Source organism: Bombina bombina, chromosome 3 (genome assembly GCF_027579735.1).
Source record: "Bombina bombina isolate aBomBom1 chromosome 3, aBomBom1.pri, whole genome shotgun sequence".
NCBI classification, from domain to species: domain Eukaryota; kingdom Metazoa; phylum Chordata; class Amphibia; order Anura; family Bombinatoridae; genus Bombina; species Bombina bombina.
The window spans coordinates 645351251-645376415 of NC_069501.1; the positions used below are offsets into that span (position 1 = coordinate 645351251).

Consider the following 25165-nt stretch of genomic DNA (forward strand, 5'->3'; position numbering starts at 1 on the left):
AGGTTTGTAGATCACCTTCTTAAGAGCTGACTACAACAGTGCGACTCTTGACAGGGCCCTCTACCCGTTTAAACCCTATAAATGTTTTGTTGTACTCCGCCTTTGTTTATAGCGCTGCGGAATCTGTTGGCGCTCTACAAATAACCAATAATAATAATAAATACAGTATGCAGGTAATGGCAGTGGTGGAGAGTATGCAGACAATGGCCAGCATGTACATTGTGCAGGTAATGACCAGCAGTGCAGAGTACGCAGGTAATGGCCAGCAGTGTACAGTATGCAGGTAATGGCCAGCCGTGTATATTATGCACGTAATGACAAGCAGTGTACAGTATGCAGGTAATGGCCAGCCGTGTATATTATGCAGGTAATGACCAGCAGTGTACAGTATGCAGGTAATGACCAGCCATGTATATTATTCAGGTAATGACCAGCAGTGTACAGTATGCAGGTAATGACCAGCAGTGTACAGTATGCAGGTAATGACCATCAGTGTACAGTATGCAGGTAATGACCAGCCGTGTATATTATGCAGTTAATGACCCACAGTGTACAGTATGCAGGTAATGACCAGCAGTTTACAGTATGCAGGTAATGACCAGCAATGTACAGTATGCAGGTAATGGCCAGCAGTGTACAGTATGCAGGTAATGACCAGCAGTGTACAGTATGCAGGTAATGGCCAGCTGTGTATATTATGCAGGTAATGGCCAGCTGTGTATATTATGCAGTTAATGACCAGCAGTGTACAGTATGCAGGTAATGGCCAGCTGTGTATATTATGCAGTTAATGACCCGCAGTTTACAGTATGCAGGTAATGACCAGCAATCTACAGTATGCAGGTAATGATCAGCAGTGTACAGTGTGCAGGTAATGACCAGCAGTGTATATTATGCAGATAATGACCAGCAGTGTATATTATGCAGGTAATGACCAGCAGTGTAGGACAGTGTTTCTCAGCTGGGTCCTTAGCATGTAAGCCTAAGAGTCCATAGGTTTGTAGATCACCTTCTTAAGAGCCGACTACAACAGTGTGACTCTTGGCAGGGCCCTCTACCAGTATGCAGGTAATGACCAGCAATATACAGTATGCAAGTAATGACCAGCAATGTACAGTATGCAGGTGATGGCCAGCAGTGTACAGTATGCAGGTAATGACCAGCAATAATACAGTATGCAAGTAATGACCAACAGTATGCAGTTAATGACCAGCAGTGTATATTATGCAGGTAATGACCAGACGTGTACAGTATGCAGGTAATGACCAGCAGTGTATATTATGCAGGTAATGACAAGCAGTGTAGAACAGTGTTTCTCAGCTGGGTCCTACAAGTACCCCAACAGGCCAGGTTTTCATTATAACTGAAGAAGTGCACAGGGGAAGTAATCAGTAACCATGGTTATTAACCTGCTGTCACCAATAAGTTGATTATTTCACCTGTGCACGGTTCAGCTATAATAAAAATCTGACCTGTTGGGGGTACATGAGGACTGCGGTTGAGAAACAGTGGTGTAGAGTATGCAGACAATGGCCAGCATGTACATTGTGCAGGTAATGACCAGCAGTGCAGAGTATGCAGGTAATGACCAGCAGTGTATATTATGGAGTGCAGAGTATGCAGTTTAAAACTTAAAGGGACATGAAACACAAATGTTTTCTTTCATGATTTAGAATGAGCATATCATTTTAAACAACTTTCCAATTCACTTCTATTATCTAATTTGCTTCATTTTCTTGATATTCTTTCTTGCTCTTTCTTTAACAAATGATATCTAAAGAATGAAGCAAAATAGATAATAAAAGTATATTGGAATGTTGTTTAATGTTGTATTCTCTACCTGAATCATGAAAGACAAAATTGTGGTTTCCATGTCCCTTTAAGCCAATATTAAGATGACATTAGCTACTCTTACATTTTTATTTTTTTGTTTCCCAAATTAACACTAAATCAATTTATATGAAATTATGCAATGAATTTGTGCTTTGGATAGCTTAAGTGACATTTATAAATAACAAAGGTATTATATAGTTGCAGAGCATTACAGCGTCTCCACCCAGCTACCTCATAATGCTACCCAGCTGGGAAACTTTTCTGTGGAAAACACTGAATAGCATCATTAATGTTTTATATCTAATGTGGAAACCTGATTTTAGACACAGTAGGCAGTTTTCCTTCCTCATTGGCCCCTCCCAGGTCTTTGGAAAGCCCATTTTTTTTGTGTGTTTCTCCTAACCTGATGTTCCAGTTTTTATTGCATAGATTAGTTTGGGAAGTTTATCTAAATCAGACAGCTGCACTTCTAATTCATTGGAATGTCCTAGATAAGATGGACACAAATCACCCAAATTTAATATCATCTTTTTGCAACACAAAAGTAAAATGATTTGAATCTTGGCTAAAGAGAGGGAACTACGACCCTCATTTACTAACCAGTGGGGTAACCTGTCTGCTTGTGTTCACTGCCTGCATTTATGATTTCACAAGCAATTGCTTGAGTTGTGCAATCAATCACTCAAGAGCAGGGTTTGTCAATCACACCGATTATAGAGTCTGGGTGGATTTAACTTTTCCTCCTCTGTGCAACCCCACCCCAGCTCTCATGCAATCAGAGGTGCAAGAGCAGGGTTTGTCAATCACACAAATGAGTCTGGTTGAATATAACTCTTTCACCTCTGAGGTAGAGGAGAGGTTAAAGGGACAGTATACACCAATTTTCATTTAACTGCATGTAATAGACACTACTAATATGCACAGATACTAATTTAAAAATCCAGTATAAAATCGTTTAAAAACTTACTTAGACGCTCCCGGTTTAGCACTGTTAAAAAGGTTAGCTGGAACACCCACTGCATGTGGTTCTATAGCAAAAAAAGCAGTAACCCCCCCCCCCCCCCCCTTTGCATATGAAAAGACTCTTTACACAAACAGGAGCAAGCTGAAGTAGGTATACGTCGGTATTCTCCTAAAACTTCGGGGCTTGGTTAGGAGTCTGAAAATCAGAGCAATGTTATTTAAAAATAAGCAAAACTATACATTTGTTTTAAAAAAAAAAAAAAAAAAAGCTGTATAGGCTATATAAATGGATCATCTACAAAACATTTATGCAAAGAAAAATCTAGTGTATAATGTCCCTTTAAGAGGCAGCAGTCTTAGGATCGCTCTTTGCATGGGCACTAAAGCTGCATCAGCAGATTGATAAATTAAGCCCTATTTGTATATAAAAAAAAGAATGAGAAACCTCTCCAATCCCTATCTGTATTAGTGGTTACTTTATACTTTAGTGAATAGGCTTTACCACTATTAAATAAAAAGATGTTTTGCCATTAGAGAGCTTTGCTCATTCTGTGATCACTGCTTTGGTAAAATCCATCTTATTAGGTATATCAGGTATATTTATGTGCTGTTAGCAAGGTATATAACATGCATGGCTGCTGCTTTTCAGACATTTATTTCTTTAGCACAAGGGAGGGACTGTCTGATCTCTTTAAATAGAACGTGAGAGTCAGCTGCGCTATATTCTAAGATGTTCCAAACATGTGAGTGTAGAGTTATGCAATAAGCTTCCCAGCTATTTTTATAGACCTCAAAGCAACTACTTATTTTTTTCCCATAGAGCAACTTAACTCCATGACTGTATTAAACGGAAATCTCTCAAGCACATTATTAGTATTGCAGGTGTTTGCATGTCTTGGTGACTGTACACTGCTAGCAATACTACTACAGCACTATGTACACTGCTAGCAATACTACTACAGCACTATGTACACTGCTAGCAATACTACTACAGCACTATGTATACTGCTAGCAATACTACTCCAGCACTATGTACACTGCTAGCAATACTACTACAGCACTATGTATACTGCTAGCAATACTACTACAGCACTATGTACACTGCTAGCAATACTACTACAGCACTATGTATACTGCTAGCAATACTACTACAGCACTATGTATACTGCTAGCAATACTACTACAGCACTATGTACACTGCTAGCAATACTACTACAGCACTATGTATACTGCTAGCAATACTACTACATTACGTTCTCCCTTTTTGCATGCTGTAAATTATTGTAGATAATTATTGTAAATTGTACACTTGGGTACATTCCAGGTTTATGCAGTTGTCTATATTTGTGTGACTGTTACGTAATTACATAATGAAACATGACATCACTTTGCTAAACCTCTATGTGTTATGCCCTAATTTATGTCTTATCGGAAACACAATCAAATATCATTTAGTTAAAGCTCTGGCTGCCTCCATTTGCTTAGAGGCCTTGACTGGCAGATCAGGACCACAGATATATTTTACATGCTGTAGGCTATTGTTTCTCATTTGCAGTCCTTAAGTATCCCCAACAGGCCAGGTTTAACTTATAGCTGAACCAGTGCACAGGTGAAATAATCAGTTGATGGGTGATAGCAGGTTAGTTACCATGGTGTTACTGATCAGCTAATTACTTCACCTGTGCACTGGTTCAGCTATCATGAAAACCTGTCCTGTTGGGGGTACTTAAGGACCAGGGTTGAGAAACACTGGTGTAGGTCTTTCCCAGCATGGGGACCAAAAAACATCATGCACTTTTACTGGGAAAAAAAAGAAAGTTTTTACAAATTAAAACTGTAATTTACAGAGACTTTTCAATTTATATCTATTAGAAAAATGTTCTTTGCTCAGGTGCAGCACTTTACTACTGTGAGATAGCTGATGATTGGTGGCTACACATATATGCCTCTTGCCATTGTCTCAACAGATGTGTTCAACTAGGTCTCAGTAGTGCTTTGCTGCTCTAGAGCTGACTAACTATGTTTTTAAGCTCTTTGCAATAATTAATTTACAATTATTGTCACAGACATGTCTAAACTGTGCTTATTACATTTTTGCAGGAGCTGCAGCATGAAAACATTGTGGCCCTTTATGATGTCCAGGTAAGTTTTATCTTAAACTTTTTATTTATATGGTAAATTGTATATTTGTGCCAGGGACCTAGATTTATAGGCAAAAGTCAGTTTTACTTACTGCACAAATGTATTATACACACACACCTATACAGTGTGTGTGTGTGTGTGTATATATATATATATATATATATATATATATATATATATATATATATATACACCCCCCACATATGTGTGTATATATGTAGTGAAGATATAGAAAATACACCTAATGTGTTGCATTTACAGTGAGCAAATCACCAAAGAATAAACTGATTTCTTTCTTTTTTATAAGACTTAATTGTTAGTGGCAGTAATTGGTTGTAATATATCATTGTTATAACTCTGGAGTAATTTCTTTGTCCTCTACTAGATAACATTCTTTGAGAAGGAAAAAAAATACTATCATTTTACCTTTTTTTTTATAGGCTTTTATTTTAATGGGCTTTATATGTATGTGTGTCTGTGTGTGTAAAATATATATATATATATATATATATATATATATATATATATATATATATATATATATATATATATATATATATATATATATATATATATATATATATACACACACACACACCATTTAACTGGCTGGTATAAATACTGAAATAGTCAATTCCTTTAATATGTGTCCTTACTGATACTCAACTTACACAATTTTTGTTAAACCTTACTTTAGTTGCTCTACACATTTTGCGTAGTAATACAGTAGCAGTAGTGCATTAGGGCTCTTTATTTTTTGTAAAGTTAGTATTGTTTATAGTTGCCATCCTGTTTGAAGAAAATAAGGGATTGATAAATTCACATAGAAAATCAGTAAATTATGCAGTAGTTAATATACCCCCCCCCCAAAAAAAACAGTTTAGTTTATAATTTGGTGCAATAAAACTCTTCATACAAATCATATTCATTCATGATATAAAATTAATCTATGAATCTACAACTATTACTATTGAGGAGTTCTATTTTCTGTAAGGATACAAAAAAAAACTGGTTTCATTGAAACAAGCATTTCTCAAACAAGGTCTATCCCTTGTTCCCTTTATGATTGATGGTTGTAGAACAGTTCCCTTGAGCCTCTTAGACAACATAACTGGGCATCTTGCAGAACTATAATGCATTATCAGGAAGAGAGAAAACTGCCTCAGTGCACTGCTACAGAAATCTGTCTAGGAACAGCCATTAGTTTGATTAGCTTGTCATGCTTTCTGGCCAGCAGAAATAAACCTTTTAATGTTTCAAGCATAGGGGTTTGCAAATATGAGTAATTAACTAAAGAAAATGTGAGATGAGGCAGCAGAGACCTGGAGAAGATAAGCAGTTCATAATGACTACCCAGCATTCAAAATACCTAGGCTTTTATTTACATGATGTCATTTTTTTTAAATAATTACAGCTTAATGGATGAAGTGGTTTATTGGGGAGTGTACGTATATAATAATGTAAGTACAGAAAATGGAATCCGTAAAAGAACAACCAGCAAACTCAGAGACGCCAACACACACACACAACACCTCACGTAAGCGGATACACTGTTCAATAGAAAGCCCCGCCTACCTAGTCACATGTAGTCCCGTATTGTTGTGTTGTTAATCTTGCAGTTTAGTAGTAAAAAAAAAAAATGCACACAATTAACAACATTAAAAAATTGTGATTTTGCAGGTTAAGCTATTACATCACAGGTTGATGTGACTGCATAGTTCTGCATGCTGCCCAGTGCAGCCAGTAAGGCCAGTCGAATACTTGGTTGCATTGTGAGAGGTATTATAAATAACAAGGTTCTTATGCAACTTTACAGATCATTCGTTAGGCCTCATATGGAATACTGTGTACAATTCTGGAGACCATATCTCCAGAAGGACATAAATAAACTAAAATCTGTCCAAAGGAGGGCTTCTAAAATGGTACACGGTCTAAAACATAAACCATGCAAAAGAAAGACTCTTTGATCTAAACATGTATGGTTTAGAGGAACATGATAGAAACCTTTAAATATCTGAAGGGACTTAAAGGGATAGGAAGGTCAAAATTGAAATGTGCATTGTTGCATTTCAATGTGAAATAGAAGCATTTTTGAAATATACTTACATTAGAAAAAATGCTTCTAGTAAAAGTTACTACTGTTTTTCAGCGGCATACTCACATATCCTGTGAGGGCCTGAGCACTAGTATGCAAACACTGCACCTCCTCAAATAGTCAGTGGTGGCTTGTATGACACAATTTAAGTCTTTACAGAAACAATACACACCATCTTCAGCTCACTGAGCTTGAATACCGGTGCACAGGCTCTAACAGGATATGTGCATATGCCACAGAAAAACAGTAATAACTTTTATTAGAAGCATTTTTGCTAAGTATATTGCACAAATGCTTCTATTTCGAATTGAAATGCATTTATGCACATTTTAATGTTGACATTTCTATCCCTTTAATAGTTTATTTTAAAAGTAGAAGCTGAACGCATTTTCCACAAAAAAAAGAAATATCAAACTCATTCTTAAAACATTTTTAACCTGTAAAATTAGTAATTTACATATTAATAAAATAACACTGACAGTTGTATATGCATTGTTTAAAAATACACAAGCACAGAGCCCTTGGAATCTTTGTGCCTGGGCTAGTTATTAAACCAGTTTTACCCTCCCAGATGCATTCCTGGATACGTCTAATGCTACTTCCCCTGATATGTGCTACTTGTGCTAAAAATGTATTGTACTACAAGAGGGGCAGATAAATAGGCTTCATTGATATAATACATATAATGATCTCGTATGCCAGCCTCAATTTTGAATTCGGTTTGATAATGAATAATACCTGGATAGGTATTAATGAATAGATCAATTAAAGGGACAGTCTACTCCAGAATTATTGTTTAAAATGATAGATAATCCTTTTTTGCATAACCAACACATATATTAATATACTTTTACCTCTGTGATTGCCTGGTTTCTAAGCCTCTTCAGACTGCCCCTTATCTCAGTTCATTAGACAGACTTGAATTTTAGCCAATCAGTGCTGACTCTTAAATAACTTCATGGGAGTGAGCACAATGTTTTCTATATGACACGTGAACTAGCACTGTCTGTCAAAACGCTCTGAGCTAAGAAGCAGTTTTCAACGGCTTAGAATTAGCATGTGAGCCTCCCTAGGTTTAGCTTTCCACAAAAAATATCAAGGGAACAAAGCAAATTTGATGATAAAGTAAATTGGAAAGTTGTGTTAAATTGCATGCCCTATTGGAATCATGAAAGTTTAATTTTGACTAGACTGTCACTTTAACAACAGACATTGTCTCAGAATCTGCCCCTGCTGCCCCTCTGCCAGCCTCAGACAAGACCCCATGCCCTAAATGTATTCTGCCATCACCTTACCTTAATATCCCCTGGGCCCACCTGTCTGCTGTGCACGGTGTACTGTCTCTAAAACACCCCAGCTGTAGCCGCTTTTGGGGGAGTGGGAAAAGGTTAGTGCTAGGCCTGGCTGCTATACTGCCTAATAACCAGACAGAAATGTGTGGCAGCAAAAGCTATCACCCCTAAGTGCAGTATTAAAACTTACTCAGAATGCCACACATGACACTATAGCAGGGTTTTTAAACCTGTCCTCAGGCCTCACCAACAGGTCAGATTTTCAGGATATCTGAACTGGAGCACAGTTGAAATAATCAGCAGATTAGTAAACATGGTTATTAACCCAAGGTAATCATGAAAATCTGTCCTGTCAGGGAGCACGGAGGGCAGGTTTGAAAACTCCTGCACTAGAGGCATTGGGTGCCGAAACCTTGGCTACCGGCTTTACAATCTAATACTTTAAGTAGATATATTAAACATTTTCTTTAATAAAAAATACATTTAAAAAAAAAAAAAATGTTTACGAAGTTTATTTAACCCCTTAGTGGCCATTTTTCAATTTTCTTACCGTTAAGGACCAAGGCTATTTTTACATTTCTGCGGTTTGTGTTTAGCTATAAATTTCCTCTTACTCATTTACTGTACCCACACATATTATATACCGTTTTTCTCGCCATTAAATGGACTTACTAAAGATACCATTATTTTCTACATCTCCAACTCAAAAAAACACCCATGCTAAATAGTTTCTAAATTTTGTCCTGAGTTTAGAAATACCCAATGTTTACATGTTCTTTGCTTTTTTCAAACAATTTTTTTTTCCAGAATTAGCGATAGTTACATTGTAACACTGATATCTGTCAGGAATCCCTGAATAACCCTTTACGTGTGTGTATGTATATGTGTGTGTATATATATATATATATATATATATATATATATATATATATATATATATATATATATGTTATTTTTTTAATATATTCTTCAGTGTAAGATACCCCCTTAGAACCCCAACCTCTCTGACCCCCCCCAAACAGCTCTCTAACCCTCCCCCCTCTACCTATTCGCGGCCATCTTGGATACTGACTGCTGTCTGCCAGTACCCAGTTTGCTAAAAAAAAATTGTTTTATTTATTTTCCCCAAGTCTTATCCTCCCCCTCCCTCTTCCTCCTTCCCTTATGCATTGAATAGACTAAGTAGCGCGCGAGCACGCTCCTGCCCCCCATTGCGTGCTCCTGACACCATCCCGGCAATACCAGAACCGGATCCACCTCAGAAGGAACTGCTCCAGCGATGGGCTGCCCACCTGCCGAACCATACAAACCCACCAACGATCGGCACCATCGCTGGCCGATGCGCTTCCAGCTCTTCAAACCCCTGAGAACGTGCCAGGCACGTTCCTTGGTCATTAACTGACACTTTTTGTAGGACGTGCCTGGCACCTCCTTGGTCGTTAAGGGTTTACTACTTGTGCTCTAACCTGCTAAGTGTTACATTATCTAATTCCTTTACTGTATCAAGATAGTATCTTCAAAACAATAGTGAAAATAAATCACAAAATGAAACTACTTGTTGCAAATGTTAATGCCATCTTTATGGAGAGAAAAGAAATACCAACTAAAATAACTATCCTATTTAACTTTATAAAGCAATATGGAAACTAAAGCACTCACACTTCTTAACATAACCCTGTCTTAAAATGGTATTTCCCTTAAACATACAATATGTTCTATCATGACATGGTATTTACTTTAGTAATTATTACCTGCCTTAAAGGGACATACTGGTGTCGAGTATGTTGGAGCAGTACTGCCCTAGCATAGTATTTTAACACATTTTGCACAAATCTGTTTAATAAGATGCAGTTTTAGTCTGTGCTTAAAGGGACAGTTAAGTCCAAAAAAACCTTTCACGATTTAAATAGGGCATGCAATTTTAAACAACTTTCCAATTTACTTTTATCACCAATTTTGCTTTGTTCTCTTGTTGTTCTTAGTTGAAAGCTAAACCTAGGAGGTTCATATGCTAATTTCTTAGACCTGGAAGACTGCCTCTAATCTGAATGCATTTTGACCACAAGAGGGCATTAGTTCATGTGTTTCATATAGATAACATTGAGCTCATGCACGTGAAGTTACCCTGAAGTGAGCACTGATTGGCTACATTGCAAGTCTGTCAAAAGAACTAAAATAAGGGGGCAGTTTGCAGAGGCTTAGATACAAGGTAATCACAGAGGTAAAAAGTATATTAATATAACCATGTTGGTTATGAAAAATTGGGGAATGGGTAATAAAGGGATTATCTATCTTTTTAAACAACAAAAATTCTGGTGTTGACTGTCCCTTTAACTCTGGGGCTTGTGCACAATAGTGTACTTGCCAAGCAGCAGATAAGTACATGGGGTGTTCTTACAGGTTATGATCTTCAGGAACATAAAATGCAATGCTTGTATGTATAGTACACAGGGGCTGACCTGTGTCCTTAAAATTACTGTCTTTTTGGCAACCCTATTTCTAATCACAAAATTTGTTTCTAAAAAGCATTCTGTGAGGACGTTAATTTATCTAAATGTAGTTTCAGCTATAGTGCTGTAAGCTGTTATGCCTGTGACATGTTTTTTATACAACCTCTATCGGGCAGATAAGGACAAGCGCATAACTTGGTGTCCTGATATAGTCATTATATAAGACAAATATAGACGTAAATGTATGTAGTAAATAGTTTCTTTCACACGTTGCATGTGATAAAATTTGAACTGGAATGCTTATTTTTCCATTGCCTTTGAATACTGGTAAACTGTTGTTAAAGGGACAGTATTACTTTGAGATTTTAGTATAAGGTTTTATTTTATTTTGTGTATTGAAACAACATTGCATTATACTTTTGTTTATTTTGGCCCTTTTGCTGTAACTTGCACCTGGAAATGCACACACAAGCCTCATAATTCTAACCCTGCCACATATCTGTCACTGATTGGCTTCAGCAGAGATTATTAGATAAGGAACTGCAAAACAGTGGCAATTTTGTTAACATATTGACTATGGCTAGCTGTGTCTACTCCAGTAAGTCCAAAAATCGACTTCTCCAAATAAGATAAGTGTAGATGGAGTTTGGCTATTGATAAATAATTGCAGCAAACAAAGTCTTAATAGATTCAAAACATTTTAAAGATAATTTACTATGTTTAAAGGGGTAGGTTAAAATTGAAGTGTATATGGGTGCATTTTGCAGTATACATCCATTAGTAAAACTGCTTCTAGTAAAAGTTATAACTTGCTTTAAAAGGACACTGTACCCAAATTTTTTCTTCTGTGATTCAGATAGAGCATGATATTTTAAGCAACTTTCTAATGTATTCCTATTATCAAATGTTCTTTATTCTCTTGGTACCTTTATTTGAAATGCAAGAATGTAAGTTTAGATGCCAGCCCATGTTTGGTGAACAACCTAGGTTGTCCTTACTGATTGGTGGATAAATTCATCCACCAATCAAAAACTACTGTCCAGAGTTCTGAACCAAGAAAAATGCTTAGATGCCTTCTTTATCATATAAAGATAGCAAGAGAAAGAAGAAACATTGATAATAGGAGTAAATTAGAAAGTTGCTTAAAATTGCTTAAAATTGCATGCTCTATCTGAATCACGAAAGAAAAATGTTGGGTTCAGTGTCCCTTTAAGCGACATATGCACATATGCTGTGAGGGCCTCATACACCAGTATTCCCACACCTTCCCTGAGAATCAGCAGTGGCTTGTATGACACAAATTAAGTTTTCACTAACGCAATATATACAAATCTTCCAGCTCTCTGAGCGGGCATAGTGTTTGAATCCTGATCCTCAAGTGTACACTAAGCATATGTGTGTATGCATCTGAAAAAAAACAATAATAACTTTTACTAAAAGCATTTTCTAATAGAAGTATACTGCTTCTATTTATAGTTGAAATGTATTCATGCCCATTTCAGTTTTGACCTATCACTTTAATTGATGCTGCAGAAAGGTATTTTAATTACATGCTCTTTGCTGTCTATTGACATTTCAACAAAACATTTTTCCTGCATATTTTCTTTTAATTAAAGCTTGTATATTAAATTCTGTTTGAAAACATTTTTTTATTAAAATTTACAAAGACTGGCAAACCAGGGTTTAACATGACTGAGAACCAATGCTAGCAACTGAGTGGTTAATCTTTAAAGGACAGGTTAAATATCTCTACCTACTTGCTGGATTGAAAATAGGACACTGATCCTATGAGAAGTCTCATGACAAACATGCGTGAGCTTGGCAGCTATCCAGCTGTGAGTGGTATGTCAGTGCTAACGCTTGCTGAACTTACTGAGGGGGAAGCAGCTAAGTGAATTGCAGGTGCAGAATATTCACATGAAGTGAAGGTCAGACGGTTGCCAGATAAGCCAATGCCGCTGGGTGGGGCATATACTAATTTACATGATATATATATATATGGCTCCAAATTGTATGCAAAAAAATTTATTTTGTGTGCAGATTTACTGAGTCTCATGAGCTATTGGATGTGAATTCAAGGAAAAATAGTGCATATAGTGCCAACACAACTGCTTGTTACAGAAGTATTTGTTCTATAATATTTTATAATTACACTATTGCTTGTGCAGACGGATTTTAAAATCAGCTGCAGATTAGATGCACTTTTGGTCCTAAACTGACCGCAGATGGTGATTTGTGGCTATGCTCATATGCCATCCCTGATTGGCTCAGTGACTGAATTCATTTGTATTGCTCGTTTTTGGCCGTATCACTTTTTTTTTTTTTTTTTTTTTTTTTGTCAGGGTCATCGCTACACATGGTTGTAATTAAATCAATAATAATTGTGCTTATTTAGGTGCTGTTACCTCACGGTATATGCATTTGAATACTACATGCAACACTTCTAAAATGTTAGAGGGAATGTTTTGGTGATGCAATTTTTCTCTATTTTCTCATTATTATTATTATTATTATTATTATTATTATTATTTATTTGTATATTGCAGAAAAATTCTGTAGCTCTGGTTCATGGTTCCCCTCCTTGAAAAGCTTGGAGGAATTACAGTTTGTCACGGGTTTGTCAAGTCTGAGTGTAAAGGAACCTGACCTTTTAGTCATATCACAAAATTACCATGAAATTTATTGGAATGTCTTAGTACAGAAATACAAAAATCATGCTAGGTGAATATAACGTTTTCACTCTAAATACTCAGATTGCAGTCTGGATGGGGGCAAGGGAATATTATATATATATATATATATATATATTAGTCAGCCTTCCCCGCAGGGCCTATTTAGTGGGCGCACCATGTGGCTGATTTTACTGGTCACCCGGCTAAAATTTAAGCCAATATTAACATAAAATTTGCTAATATTAACTTTTTCTTCATAAACGGGGAGAGTCCACAGATGCATTCCTTACTTTTGAGAATTCAGAACCTGGCCACCAGGAGGAGGCAAAGACACCCCATCCAAATGCTTAAATACCTCCCCCACTTCCCTAATCCCCCAGTTATTCTTTGCCTTTCGTCACAGGAGGTTGGCAGAGGAGTGTCGGAAGATTTAAGTTTGTCTCTTATGGAGGGTAGTACTCTTCGAAATGGGACTTGAGTTTTAAGTAATCCTGTCAGCCTCTCAGTGAGAGCATGGATGAATGTTAGAGTCCGGAGATGCAGGGAGAGTGTCAGGGTGCCACGAATCAGACTGAGATGAGAAGTGCAAAAATAATCACACCTTTATTAATAGCAAAAAATAATAAAAAGTCCACAAGTCAAATAACAAGCCAGGAATCAGAGCTGGTAGTCAGACGAGCCGAGTCAGGAGCCAAAACGAGTAGTCAGACGAGCCGGAATCAGGAACAAGGAGAACAGCAGAGTCAGGAACAAGCCAGGGATCAGGAACCAGGAAGGACGTCAGACAGCCAGGTTATACACAGGAGCTCTCACAAACAGGTCTGAGACAATGCAAGGGCAAAGCATACTGAACAGAGGCCCTTTAAATAATAAGTGATGACATCACAATTCTGAGACTGCATCCTGTCTCACACGGATGATGTACACCAGTCTGGCCATAAAAGGAAGTGCAGGAAATGAGCAGCATCACACAGTATGCACCAGACAGCAAGAGAGGTGAGTAAAATAGCTGCCAGCACCACATGGCAAACAAAACAGGGAAAAAACCCTGACAGTACCCTCCCCTCAATGACAAAAGGCTTATTGGGGAAATGGGCATGGAAGGCACGGAGGAGGGCGGGAGCATGAACATCAGAGGAGGGAACCCATGAACGCTCCTCCGGACCGTAGCCCTTCCAGTGAACCAAATACTGTATGCGGCCCCTGGACATACAAGAGTCAATAATGCTGCTGACCTCATACTCCTCATGGTTGTCAACAAAGATAGGACGGGGACGAGGCAACACAGTGGTAAACCGATTACAAACCAAAAGTTTCAAGAGGGAGACATGAAAAACATTTGAGATGCGCATTGCAGGAGAAAGGTCAAGAGCGTAGGCCACAGGATTGACCCGTCGGAGTATTCGAAAAGGACCAACATAACGGGGAGCCAGTTTATTGGAAGGCACATGAAGATTTAAGTTGCGGGAGGACAGCCAAACTCTCTCACCAACCTGGTAGGAAGGCGCTAGCAGATGCCTACGATCAGCCTGGATCTTTTGGCGCTGCATAGAACGATGAAGGCAATCCTGAATCTGCACCCACGTGGATTGAAGTTGCCGGAGATGCTCCTCCAAAGCCGGAATACCCTGAGAAATGAATGAATCAGGCAACAAGGATGGTTGAAACCCATAATTCGCCATGAACGGGGATAACTTAGAGGAAGCATTAATAGCACTATTACGAGCAAACTCTGCCCAAGGTAACAATTCAGACCAATTATTGTGGTTATCTGAGACATAGCAACGGAGGAACTGTTCCGGAGCTTGATTAGACCGTTTCGCAGCCCCATTGGATTGAGGGTGATATTCCAAGGAAAGCTGGATCCCCCTTTTGAGCACAAAAGGAATGCCAAAATCTGGAGACAAACTGGCTACCTCGGTCCGACACTATCTCCTTGGGTAACCCATGTAAACGGAAGACCTCCTGGGCAAAAATTGAAGCAAGCTCCTGAGTGGTAGGCAACTTAAAGGGAATGCAATGTGGCATTTTAGAATAACAGTCAACCACCATAAGGATAACAGTATTGCCATTGGAAACAGGGAGCTTGACAATGAAGTCCATGGAAAGATGTGTCCAAGGACACTCACCATTAGCAATAGGTTGAAGAAGACCCACAGGAAGACGTTGAGGAGTCTTATTCTGTGCACAAACTGAGCAGAAGGCAACATACGCAGCAACATCAGAACGAAGACCTGGCCACCAGAATTGTCGAGTGACAGACCAAATAATTTGGTTCTTGCCTGGGTGATCTGCAGCTTTAGGATAGTGGTAAGTGTGCAAAAGTTTAGTTTGAATATTCTCAGGAACAAAACACTTACCACTAGGTTTCTCAGGAGGTGCATTGGTTTGTGCAGCCAGGATCTCCTCCCCCAAGGGAGAAGTCAAATTAGTACGTATGGTAGCCAAAATATGGTCAGGAGGTATAACTGGAGTAGGTACAGACTCCTTCTTGGACAGAGGGGAAAATTGTCGAGAGAGGGCATCAGCCCTAACATTCTTACTACCAGGCAGGTAGGAGACCACATAATTAAACGGAGACAAAAATAGCGCCCATCTGGCCTGTCGGGGCGACAAACGTTTTGCTTCAGATAGATAAGTTAAATTCTTGTGGTCAGTAAGAATGAGCACTGGCACGCTAGTACCCTCGAGAAGATGCCTCCATTCCTTGAGTGCCAAAATTATGGCCAGTAATTCCCTGTCGCCAATTTCATAATTTCACTCCGCTGGAGACAATTTCTTAAAGAAGAAACCACATGGATGCAAGGAACCGTCAGGCGTAGGATGTTGAGACACACAGACGCATCGACCTCAAGAACCAAAGGCAGGACAGGGTTAGGCTGAGCCAGAACTGGAGCGGCAGCAAAGGCAGTCTTAAGACTATCAAAGGCCTTAATGGCAGTAGGTGACCAATGGAGTGGATCATTTTCTTTACGGGTCATGTCTGTTATAGGTTTGACCTAAATTTTTTTTAATAAACTTTCTATAGTAATTGGCGAACCCCAAAAAACATTGAATAGACCGAAGGCCAACTGGGCGAGGCCACTGCAGAACTGCAGATAACTTGTCAGGATCCATGGAGAACCCTGCAACGGAGATAACATAACCTAGGAAGGTTACTTGAGTCTGATGGAACTCGCATTTCTTGAGTTTACAAAACAGGCCGTTCTCACGTAGTCTCTGAAGAACCCGTGTAACATCAGAACGATGAGCCTCAAGTGTGGGTGAGTGTATGAGGATGTCATCTAAGTACACCATAACACACTGTTGCAACATATCTCGTAGGACATCCTTAATAAATTCCTGGAAAACAGCAGGAGCATTACATAGGCCAAAGGGCATTACAAGATACTCATAATGCCTGCTCCTGGTGTTAAATGCTGTTTTCCATTTGTGGCCCTCCTTGGTCCACGAATGGACCAAGGAGGGCTCCTCTCAAATCAAGTTTAGTAAAGCCCGTAGCTCCCTTGAGGCGGTTAAAGAGTTCCGTAATGATCGGAATAGGGTAAGCATTCTTAATGGTAAGATGATTAAGACCACTATAATCGATGCATGGTCTTAACTTGCCACCCTTTTTCTTCACAAAGAAGAAGCCAGCCCCTGCAGGAGAGCAGTGATTCCCCACAACAGAACATCGGCAACATACTCCTCCATAGCACAATTCTCCGCAACAGACAGAGGATAAACCCGGCCCCGAGGAGGAATGGCTCCGGGTTGCAGGTCTATGGCACAATCGTAAGACTGGTGAGGAGGCAACGTACTGGCACGCACCTTGTCAAAAACATCTTGGAACTCTCGGTACTCCTCTGGCAATTGAGATACCGAAGAAGTGCACAAGACTTTAACTTGTTTCCGAAGACAAGTGTAAATACATTGCGGAGACCATGACAAAATTTCTCGACCTGCGCCAGTCGAGACTGGGATTGTTCTTTTGGAGCCAGGGATAACCCAAAACAACCGGAAAATGCGGAGATTTTATCACCTGGAACTGGAGGGTTTCAAAATGGAGAGCCCCAACAGCCATTGATAACGGAGCAGTTTTGTGAGTAACGAGTGCGGACTGAAGGGGCCTGCCATCAATGGCCTCATTAACAAGCAGATGGACCGAGGCAAAACAGGAATGGAATGCTTTGATACAAAAGCACTGTCAATGAAATAGCCCACAGCACTGGAGTCAACAAGAGCCTGGGTGACTATGGAGGAGTCCACCCAGGAAATGACAACCGTGACCAAAGGTTTCTCCTTTAGCGGTTCCGGGGACAAGGATAAACCACCCAAGGTCTGCCCCCGACAGGACCTTAGGTGTGAGCTTTTCTCGGCCGTGTAGGACAAGACTTTAAAAGGTGGCCCTGTAACCCACAATAGAGGCAGAGCACCTCCCTCCTCCTAAAGGCCCTCTACACCGTGGAGAGATGCGTGTATCCCAACTGCATCGGCTCCGCAGTACCTGGTAACTCGGTTTGCTAGTTTTCTGGGTCTCAGGAGGTCGTGAGTGCCCCAGCCATTGGGGGGGGGGGTGTAAGGTGCCATTTTTTATTTTTTCTATCCATAATTATCTATCACCAAGTTATGGAGGATTCTGATTTTTTTGTAGACGGATGTCTCTGATTAAGATTCTACTTCTTGCGAGGAGTATGAAATGTCCCGGGTAATACATGCCATCAGTTATGTTCCGAATGCCGCTTTAGAGTGCTCTTTTTTCTCCCAGGACAGGGAACTTAGAGTCCACCAAGCCATCTGCCCCTGGGGATCCCATATCTCGTGCGGCGCGTCCCTAGAACCTTTCTTGGCTACGCAAGCATTTGTCCCTAATGCTGTTACATCTTCCAGAGAGGGTGTTGCTGAGCTATTGTCCGTGTTCTGCTAACCAGGGCTCGTAAGGCGTGGGATCGCCTGAGACAGGTCAGCCATCTGGGGAAGCAGTTTCCTCTGAAGCTTCAGGGGTCTAACCCTCGGGCCGGGGTCGTCACTTGCCCTGGCGGAAGTAAGTCTTGCTTGTCATTATAGACTGGCATGCCTTCGTGTCCTACTGCGGCATGTTTTGACGGTGCTGGAGGATCCCGGTCCTAATAGGTTGGGGGATCCGCAGTCTTCTTTTCCAGACGGCAAGCTGGGTTAGACGTGTGGTGATGCAGTTAATCTCCTTTTCTCTTACTTGGTGTATTCAGTCCACGGATTCATCCTTACTTGTGGGATATTTGTAGTTTTATTTCTTCAATCAAGAGTTTGTTATTTTAAAATTCTATTTAAAAGCAACTAAAGATTTCAGACAAACATCATCCTTGTTTGTTGTCTATTCTGGTAAGAGGAGAGGTCAGAAAGCGACTGCTACCTCTCTTTCCTTTTGGCTGAAAAGCATCATCCGTTTGGCTTATGAGACTGCGGGACAGCAGCCTCCTGAACGAATTACAGCTCATTCCACTAGAGCTGTGGCTTCCACATGGGCTTTCAAGAATGAGGCTTCTGTTGAACAGATTTGTAAGGCAGCGACTTGGTCTTCACTGCATATATTTGCCAAATTTTACAAATTCGATACTTTTGCTTCTTCGGAGGCTATTTTTGGGAGACAGGTTTTGCAAGCAGTGGTGCCTTCCGTTTAGGTAACCTGACTTGTTCCCTCCCTTCATCCGTGTCCTATTGCTTTGGTATTGGTATCCCACAAGTAAGGATGAATCCGTGGACTGAATACACCAAGTAAGAGAAAACAGAATTTATGCTTACCTGATAAATTACTTTCTCTTACGGTGTATAGATGTCCACGGCCCGCCCTGATATTTAAGTCAGGTTCAAATTTAATTTAAAATAACTACAGTCACCACTGCACCCTATGGTTCTCCTTTTTCTCCTAACCGTCGTTCGAATGACTGGGGGGGCGGAGCCTGAGGGGAGCTATATGGACAGCTTTGCTGTGTGCTCTCTTTGCCACTTCATGTAGGGATTGAGAATATCCCACAAGTAAGGATGAATCCGTGGACTGAATACACCGTAAGAGAAAGTAATTTATCAGGTAAGCATAAATTCTGTTTTCGTCTCTAATTCCTTTTTTTGTGGTAACTTATTCCAGTTCTGAGCTTGAAGGAATGGGGTCTCTGATGGGCTGGTCCTGTTAGTGTACCCATTCCTCTTGGGTGTTAACCAGCAGGTGCTTCCTTCCTTTTCTTTGATCCGGTTAGGATGTGTTTTATTTCTTTTGGAAGCTCATGTCTGTTATATTTTTTCCTTTGGGAAATTTCTTCTCTGGAATTTGATACTGGCGATTTTGTGGTCGCTTGGGCACTTCTGCGGAAGTCGCATGTTAAGGTTTTAGTACATTGTTATGTTCTTAGTTTGTCGATCCTATGGGATCTTGATATTCAGTTGCCTGGGTCAGTTTTGAATGCCCTATGTAGCAGGCTGGTCCTGATCGGGCGCTAAACTCTGTTTCTTACGGCTTATTTCATCCACGTGGTGCCGGTGTAACTGGCTGTCTGGTTGGATGGTGAGTTTCATACTCGGATGAGGAGTTAGTTTCTCTTTGGGTTCTCTTAAGATCGAATATGCTTTTGCTAGAGTTTTAGTGAAGTGGAACTTCCATGAGCTTCAATAAATTTGAGGCTCTGCCCATGCAGGGCTACAACATGGAGAAGAGGCCTTTTGTTCTCAGACGACAGGCTGGGTCTCATCTCTTACTTTAAGAAGGAGCATCAGACTAGGTGTTCCTTACAGTGAGTACCCTTTCACTGATGGGTTACATATAGCCTCGCCTAAATCGTGATTTGCAGATGACTGAAGGATTGCACACAGTCCTCGCTATCCTCTTCCTATTTGTTGATTAGGGTTCAGAGCGGATCTTGCTAAGGATTGGTCTGGGTAATGTTTCCTCGTCTTCTCTTTAAGGTCTTCTTCGGGAATTGTCCTTTGGGATCTGTTTTTCTTGATGACAGTATCTCTTCCTTCGGGTTGAGGCTGATTAGACCTTTTTTTGTCTCCTTTCCTTGCGGTTGGCTTTTTGTTAGCTGTTCAGGAAGTAGGGCCTTTGGGTTTTTCTACTTCCGTGGTTTCATCTGCCGCCATATTTCTGGGGTTTGCAGATTAGGGGTGTCCCCTTTTTTCCTGTTGTTGCCCCTACTTGGACGTTTTTTTTTTTTACCCGTTTGGGGTTAAAATGTTAGTTCATTCGTTATTCCTAGTACTGTAGGGGTTTCCAGGAGAAGGATCCTGAGAGGATCTTGGAGACTATGGCCTCCTTCTCAATCCAGAATATCTAGGGTTGAGCTCTGTTCGCTTGGCGTTTCCTTAGTCTTGGGACTTAGTGGCTGTTGTCCCTTAGGGTCATCCAGAATGGCTGTGTGGATTTCATCATTGCCTAGCATCCTTTTACTTCGGGAGTTGTGACCCGTTGTGGGTGTCTTAAGCGCTCTGTGTTTAGGACTCATACAGGTCAGTGTCCAAGGTGCCTTGGATATAACTGGGAAGCATCGCCTGGGGTGCGAAGTCTGCTCTTCAGGATTAACCTGGTGGTTCCTCAGGGAGTATTACTGTTGTAACCCGGCTCCGAGTTCTGGGTGTCCAGGTTTATTTGTCCTGGTCCTTGACTGGATTTCTGGAGTTCTGTACCAGATCCTTTAGGATGGGTTGGGACGGCCTCGTTCTGATTCCGGAAAATCTTTGGTTCCTACCAGCGAATATTTTTCTCTTCTTAGATAATCTTCTACAGGGCCGGCCGTAGTGGCCTGATGGTTTTGTCATTTGGTACTTGACCTGTGGAGCCTGTCTACAGCTTTATGCTCTATGTCTGTTTGTGGGTGTGCTGTGCTTGTGCGCGGAGGCGCTGTGATGGTTTTGTTTCCCTCCTTTGGGGTAGATTCAGATGGTGTTCCACCATGTATATGCTCTATCATAGCTTAGTGGTTAGCATGCCTGAGTTGCAAGTAATTGGTCAAGAGTTTGAATCTACCCATGGGTACCATTCATTATTAATATGCTTCTTTGAAACCTGAAGATCAATAGTTCAAATTCAGCTGTGGCTATGTACTTTCATTTTGCTTGTCCTGCAAATAGCCTTGCCTAAGACATCTTTATCCATAGTATCCTCCTGATGCTGGCAGGTACTTTTTCTTCCCCTGTTCAGTGGGGTTGTCGTCCTGGAAGTTTTGAGGATCGGGGAATTTTATTCCTTTGGGCATTATTAGTCACTTTTGGTGCTGGGGCCGTTGCCCGGAGCGAGGGTCTGGGATCTGTCTGATCTATTGATTTTTGGCCGCGTATCATAGTTTGATATTGTGAGCTTTGCTTAGGGGAGGCGTTGCGGTAGATCCTTTCTCAGCAGTTAGTTTCTCTACTGTTTTCTGGGTTCTGGTCTCTTCTTTTTGGGAAGGGGTTTCTCTGCACTTTTTGGAGTCCTTCTTCTTGAGGATGGTCTTGTGCAGTTTAATCCTAGGGTTGGCGACTTGGGTCGCTAGGTCCTCAGTTGCTGCATGGCGTCTTTTGCTTGGGAGGAGTAATTGTAGATATTTTGATACTGTTTCAACTGTTTCCAGAGACAGTTTGTCTTTAGTTGTTTTTTTTTCCTGGGTGCGAGTTTGTACTCTGCGTGGGGGAAGGGGTTTTTCTTCTCCTTTTCAGTCTCAGGGCTTAATTAATCCTTGATTCTATGCAGATAGGATTCTCCATTTGCCCTGTTGGGCTTTAGGGTTTTGCCTTTTTTCAACCTGGTTTCTCTTTGGAAGTTACCTTGAGGTTCTTTCACTCTAGTCTCTTACTTCAGGTAGGGGGTGAGTTTGTTTTGCGGGCTGAGTGCCTGCGTGACTTTCTCTCCTTGGGGGTTTTTTGGTCCGGCAGACTCTATTATCCAGAGCGGTCTCTAGCAAAGGCCTTGCTGGTTCTAACTGTTGGGCAGTTACTTGGGCCATTTTTGTCCTTTTGTTTTCTAGTGAAGCAGTTTTCTTGTCGTGAGTTTGAGTGTTTTCAGGCTGTGGTGCCCTCAGAATGGTCCGCCTTTGGTACCCGCCCCTTTTGCATTCAGTGTCCTCTATAGCTTGGGTATTGTTTTCCCAATATTAATGAATGCAGTTGTGGACTCTCCCCGTTTATGAAGAAAAACTTAAATTATGCTTACCTGATAATTTTCTTTTCTTCAGACGGGGTAAGTCCACAGCTCCCCGCCCGTGTTTTTGTATGGGGCGGCCATAAATGTTGTAGGATTTTTTTTGTTTTGTTTTGATTTTTGTTCTTCTGGCACCTTTTTTTTTTTTTGTATTTTTTTTTTTTTTACCCTGATATTTCTCCTACTGTTCCTTGTTCCCTTGTAAGAATGACTGGATGATGAGGGAAGTGGGGGAGGTATTTAAGCATTTGGCTGGGGTGTCTTTGCCTCCTCCTGGTGGCCAGGTTCTGAATTCCCAAAAGTAATGAATGCAGATGTGGACTCTCCCCGTCTGAAGAAAAGAAAATTATCAGGTAAGCATAATTTTTTTTTTAAAATTTTTTTTTAGTGTTTATTACTCAAATTATAATTTAATCGATTCATGTTAAATTGTGCAATTCGTGCTTTGGACAGCTTAAGTAACATTTATAAGTAACAGAGAATGTTGTAATATTGCACTGCCCCTACCCACTTACTTCATAATGCCAAACGGCTGGTAAACTTTTTTTTTTGGAGAACACTGTTAGGATTTGTCTGTATAAAAATGATTATTGTCTGGGTATGTTTTTATGTTTTTTTGTTTTTTGCCCCCCCCCCTTGAAAAGTTGCTATAGCTACCCATGAGGATTTGGTGTGATCTGTGCAATACTTGTACGAATACTGTTCAGCATTGTAAATTCCCTTTAAAACGGACTAGACGACTCACGAGATTCACTTACCCTGTCAAGGATTGCAGTGTCAAACTGACCTCACATAATCATTTAGCAATCTACCAGGTGGAAGCGTTTCTTGTATTGAACCATTGAAAATAAGTGTTTTCTTAAAGCAATGTTTATCTAACTGATGACAGTGGTGCATGATAAAAGTCTGTTTAACAAACACAGAATTGTTATATCTAAGTACAGAAGTAAACTATATAGTTAATTAACAATAAAGGGACAGTCAAATTAACATTTTTTATTGTTTTAAAAGATAGATAATCCCTTTATTACTGATTCCCCAGTTTTGCACAGAAAACATGGTTATATTAATACACTTTTTGCCTCTGTGATTAACTTGTTTCTAAGCATCTTCTGAAGGAAGTCACAAATTATCAAGCGCTACCCAGGTGCTGAACCAAAAATAAGCCGGCTCCTATGCTTACATTCCTGCTTTTTCAAATAAAGATAGCAAGAGAATGAAGATTTTTTTTATAGGATTAAATTAGAAAGTTGCTTAAAATTGCATTCTCTATCTGAATCGTGAAAGAAAATAAATGGTGGATTTTGTGTCCCTTTTAAATTCTAGAATTATTATTTTTTTTCATAGGAAAATATATCTTTATAGCTATATCTAGATACACACACACATATATATATATATATATATATATATATATATATATATATATATACACACACACACATATATTGTATATGTGTGTATATATATATATATATATATATATATATATATATATATATATATATATATATACACACAATCTCTAAAAACCAAAACACCAGGGGCGAATGTCTTCAAATATTACCTTATATTGACCTAAGTGTTGGTTTGGCATCTACCTGTACACGTGGCCTTCATTTTATCAAAATCATTACACACTTCCAATAAGCTGGACATGTTATCAGATAATTTGATGAGTCATTAATGCAAATGTATTGCTTGGCTCAACTCAATAACTCACATTTCACATTAAAATTTTTTGAAATGTTTCCGCGTCTAAATACATTTTCGCAGAAACCTATTCCTGATAAGCTCAAAGTACTGAACAGGAAAGGGGAAATGTCCTGAATATTTGGCGGAACATTCTGTCATGATAAGCTTTGTTTTACAGTTTGCATTTTTACTTTTTCCTTGAAACATAATTGCTAAAAATAAAAGCATATTGTGGTTATATATATATATATATATATATATATATATATATATATATATATATATATATATATATATATATATATATATATATATATATATATATAGAGAGAGAGAAGAAAGTAAAATGTGTTCACTCAGTATACTGGGTAGACACAAGTGATACTCTATAGTTGGCGCTAGTCAGTATTGTGTATGGTATAGTGGCAGCTATATAAGACAAGTACTGGTTGAGATGTGAGGTCCCAGTCAGTAAGTGAAAAATGTGTATACAAGAATAGATACAGCGCCTATATATCCATTTAAAATATGAGTGGTGTATGGGAATATGAGTGAAAACTAGAGCTGATTATTAGAAAAATAATAACAATTAAAAGAATATTTAAAAAATATAAATTATTAGAATCAATTATGCTTGAAGAATGATGAATAGATTATGAAACAGTGTTCATGTGAGTCTTTAGACAATATATAGTCCGTAGTAAATCTTCATAAGCAGTTGGTATCAGTAAATAGATGGTATGTAATACCCTTACCAGATAATACCTCAATCTGATGAGGTAAGTATGCCGCACTGGGGGTATATACAGATGGTAGAATCTTCTCCTTGTATTCAGATGTGGTGCCTCTTGTGTTTTCGTGAGCCTCCTGGAGTATGCAGGGATATGTTTCTTGTTGTA

At 39.5% G+C, this 25165-nt stretch overlaps 1 protein-coding gene across 3 annotated transcripts in view; it reads left to right on the forward strand.

The window, feature by feature from the left end:
• ULK2 (unc-51 like autophagy activating kinase 2) overlaps positions 1–25165 on the forward strand; it is a 439206-nt gene that overhangs the window by 95507 nt on the left and 318534 nt on the right. For all 3 annotated transcript variants that reach the window (XM_053707357.1, XM_053707358.1, XM_053707359.1), the window contains exon 3: positions 4897–4938. In XM_053707357.1, coding sequence (XP_053563332.1) covers positions 4897–4938 — 42 coding nt within the window. The remainder of the gene's footprint in view (positions 1–4896; positions 4939–25165) is intronic.